The 4,293-nt window shown below is 41.5% G+C and overlaps 1 protein-coding gene across 1 annotated transcript; it reads left to right on the forward strand.

The window, feature by feature from the left end:
- Positions 1 to 880: 880 nt before the first annotated feature.
- LOC135531103 (tropomyosin alpha-3 chain-like) lies at positions 881 to 2,658 on the forward strand (the record flags this gene model as incomplete). The annotated part of the gene is made up of 9 exons (XM_064959224.1): positions 881 to 970; positions 1,091 to 1,180; positions 1,342 to 1,404; positions 1,554 to 1,616; positions 1,727 to 1,795; positions 1,898 to 1,975; positions 2,081 to 2,167; positions 2,299 to 2,382; positions 2,595 to 2,658. Coding segments are annotated over 9 exons (688 nt in total), but the record flags the coding sequence as incomplete, so codon positions are not given.
- Positions 2,659 to 4,293: the final 1,635 nt, after the last annotated feature.

Here is a 4,293-nt window from a genome sequence, read left to right on the forward strand (position 1 = left end):
ATGCTGTGGGGATGTTTTTCAGTGGCAGGGAGACTAGTCAGGATTGAGTGAAAGGTGAATGGATCAAAGTACAGAGAGCTCATTAATGAAATCCTGTCCAGAGAGCTCAGGACCTCCAGATTAGGGCAAATGTTCAGCTTCCAACAGGACAACGAACCCTAAGCACACAGCCAAGACAACGCAGGAGTGGCTTTGTGACAAGTCTCTGAATGGTGTAACAGTATAACGTTAGACCGTCCTCGCCTCCATACCCGCGCGTAACCAGGGACCCTCTGCACACATCAACAACAGTCACCCACGAAGCATCGTTACCCATCGCTCCACAAAAGCCGCGGCCCTTGCAGAGCAAGGGGAACTACTACTTCAAGGTCTCAGAGCAAGTGAAGTCACCGATTGAAACGCTTATTTAGCGCGCACCGCTAACTAAGTTAGCCGTTTCACATCCGTTACAGTGGCACAGCCAGAGCCCGGACTTGAACCCAATCGAACATATCTGGAGAGACCTGAAAATAGTTGTGCAGCGACACTCCCCATTCAAACTGACAGAGTTTGAGAGGATCTGCAGACGAGAATGGGAGAAACTCCCCAAATACAGGTGTGCCAAGCTTGTAGCTTCGTACCCACGATGACTCGAGGCTATAATCGCTGCCAAAGGTGTTTCAACAACGTTCTGCGTAAAGGGTCTGAATACTTATGTAAATATGATATGTCATTATTATATATTTTTTAAATAAATATGCAAAAAATTCTCAAAACCAGTTTTTGCTTTGTCATTATGGGGTACTGTGTGTAGACTGATGAGAGGGGAAAATGATGTAATCCATTTTAGAATAAGGCTGTACTTTCCGACTCTGCTGTAATAAATATCTTTCCTCCTCAGATCTACAGAGTCTACTGAAGCAGAAGAGCAAGCAGCTTGAAGAAAACACTACACAACTGAGGGCTGTAGATGCCAAAAATGCAGAACAGAGTATGTTGACAAGAGTAGTCATTAGAAGTCATTAAACATTTATAATCTTCTAAAAGGTTGAATACAATGATTTGATGTAAGTATTGAATTACACAGTGCCTTTTTGTTCTGTTATTTCAGTTCTGAAGATCATTGAACTACAGAAACAAATGAATGAGATACAGATTGAAGCTTCAAAAGGCAAAGATGAAACTGCATCAGAAATCTCTGGTTTGTCTATTTTGTCTCATGTTCCACTTATGTATGATCATTAAAATCTCACATGTTGAAAAGTGTTAAAAAGAAATGGGTTTGGGGAAATTGTTATGTATAGTCATCATGATGTACCGAGTATATGTAGCAGTATGCTAACATTAGTACTTCAATTACAGCGCTTCAGGAACAACTGGAGGCCAGAGAGGAAGAGAGCGCCAGATGTCAGGCCCAGAACAAAGGTAAGCCAAGATCAGGTCCTTCTGATATTAGTCTGGTTCACCAGCTTGTGTAACTAGACACTTGGTGAGCAAAGCTGCTTGAATCATAACTACAGGTAAAGAAACAGAAGCACGCATCTCATCAGTCTAATATTGTTTCCTCAAACCAGACCTGGAGAAGAGGCTGGGCGATAAGGATGCACAGTGCTCTGGACTCCAGGACCGATATGACAGTGAGCTTCACCTCTCTCTACCTTTTGCTGATGACACTGAGTGATCTAAATGATATGAACCCTATTCAATAGAACCTAGTCAACAGCTGATTTGTGTTGGTCTCTCACAGATCTGCAAGATAAGCTTGGTTCTGAAATGAATAAACTGGACAATGTAACTGGGTACAACGACAAACTTGGTGAGCAGATGAATATACATCAGTGCCACTGATGAGGCGAGTAGTATCGTTTATTTTTCTGATTCAGAATACTACTCAGCTCATTTCAATGTGTTCTATCAGTTCTTGAGGTATGGACCTTGACTAATGAGGTAGACGATCTAAAGAAGAGAACTGCGACTTCTGCAACTAAGATCAATGGTGAGTATCCCTGTTGCCGCGCATTATTCATGGCAAATCATGTTTGTTTTGAAAGATATACATATGTCAGTATTGATCCTGTCATGATTTTTTCTTGTCTTTCAGAGCTCCAAAAGTTGCTGGATGAGAAGATCAAAGAACTGGCAAAGAAAACACAGGAACTGGAGGATAACGCTCCTCAACCAGAGAATGGTTCGTATTATTTAGCCTTTTTATAGTCTGTTTTCAGTTGAACAGACAGCTTTTACAGTTTAGGTCCAGCCTGCTCAGTATTTATCTGTATATGATATTCCTCAAATTGTTAAGCTGTTTGTTTGTTGCAGTTCTAAGGATCATTGCAATACAGAATGAGATCTTGAACCTGCAGAAAGGAGTTAGCAATGGGACAAACTTTGACCAGATTGCTGGTGAGTAGCAGGCGTTCTGAAGAACATAGGAGTCTCTATGTGTTCAGCACGTTAGACCAATAACAATAGTTATCATGTTTCCTCAGAGGGATAGTCCTTCACTGGTAGACATATAGGATGGTGTGATGACAATACACTGCATTTAGCCCATTCATGAAGTTTCAAATCCCAATATAGCAACATTCAAGCTCTTCAATTATTCTTGTCCACAGCACTTGAGAATGAACTGGATGCATTGATTGCCACAATCGAGGAGAAGAACGTAGCAACTGTAGAGTGAGTGTGAAAAGCCTTATCATTCAGGGTTGGCTGCAATCGTGATTTGAATTTTCTACATTACTTCAAATGTTGAATATTTGTGACATCCTGCATATCCCTGCTCATTTAGTTCTGCAGATCATTGCACTCCAAAATCAAGTGACAAGATTGCAGAGGCAAGAGGTTAGAGTTCAATCAGGTCATCTGAGGCCAGATTGCTGGTGAGTGCCATTGTAATGTTTCTTTATCCTCAGTACTCTTACAACTGTGCTGGAACGTTTATTATCCTTATGTACCATCCAAGAGCTTTTCTGTGGGCATACCGTGTAATGAAAACTTTGTGGTGGAAAGAGGATAACATTTGAAATAATGTGTGTGTCTCAGAGCTAGAGAATCAGCTACAGGAGGCGAGAGACCAGCTGAATGAAAAGAGGCAGGCTGAAAGAAACTGACAGTAGAATTCCACAACAATGAAGTTGTCACGTGTGTTTTCGAGTTCTCTATAATCTACAAGTTAGACCTATTTCTCAATTATTTGGAGAGATGACTTTAAAACTTTTTGAATGCTTCATCCAGTGGCATTTTTATTTTTCAGTTGCAGAGATCATGGGACTTCGTAACAAACTGACAGAGTTAGAAAGAACATTATCAGGCTCAAGCGGACAGGCATTTGTTTAATTGAATACTATTGAACGTCTTGTTGGGTGATGCGAAGAGAAACATTTTAAAGTGGACTATCTTATGGGGAGATTATTATTGGTAAGATACAGTGTATTCGGAAAGTATTCAGACTCCCTCACTTTTCCCATATTTTGTTACGTTACAGCCTTATTCTAAAATGGATTAAATAAAAAAATGCTCCTCATCAATCTACACAATACCCCATAATGACAAAGAGAAAAATGTTTTTTTGAATTTTTGCAAATCTATTACAAATGTAAAACTGAAAGACCTTATTGACATAAGTATTCAGACCCTTTGCAATGAGACTCGAAATTGAGCTCAGGTGCATCCTGTTTCCATTGATCATCCTTGATGTTTCTACAACTTCATTGGAGTCCAGCTGTGGTAAATTCAATTGATTGGACATGATTTGGAAAGGCACACACCTATCTATATAATGACCCACAGTTGACAGTGCATGTCAGAGCAGAAACCAAGCCATGAGGTCGAAGGAATTGTCCGTAGAGCTCCGAGACAGGATTGTGGTCGAGGCACAGATCTGGCGAAGGGCACCAAAACATTTCTGCAGCATTGGAGATCCCCACAGTGGCCTCCATCGTTCTTAAATGGAAGAAGTTTGTAACCACCAAGACTCTCCCAAGAGCTGGCCTTCCTGGCCAAACTGAGCTATCGGGGGAGAAGAGCCTTTGTGGAGATGGGCGACACTTCCAGAAGGAAAACCATCTCTGCAGCACTCCACCAATGAGGCCTTTTTGGTAGTATGGCCAGACGGAAGCCACTCCTCAATAAAAGGCACATGACAGCCCACATAACAGGACTGTCAGACCATGAGAAACAAGATTTTCTGGTCTGATGAAACCAATATTGAACTCTTGTTCTGAATGCCAAGTGTCATGTCTGGAGGAAACCAGGCACCGCTCATCATCTGGCCAATACCATCCATACGGTGAAGCATGGTGGTGGCAGCAT

Source organism: Oncorhynchus masou, unplaced genomic scaffold (assembly GCF_036934945.1).
Source record: "Oncorhynchus masou masou isolate Uvic2021 unplaced genomic scaffold, UVic_Omas_1.1 unplaced_scaffold_15124, whole genome shotgun sequence".
In the NCBI taxonomy this organism is placed as follows: Eukaryota; Metazoa; Chordata; class Actinopteri; order Salmoniformes; family Salmonidae; genus Oncorhynchus; species Oncorhynchus masou.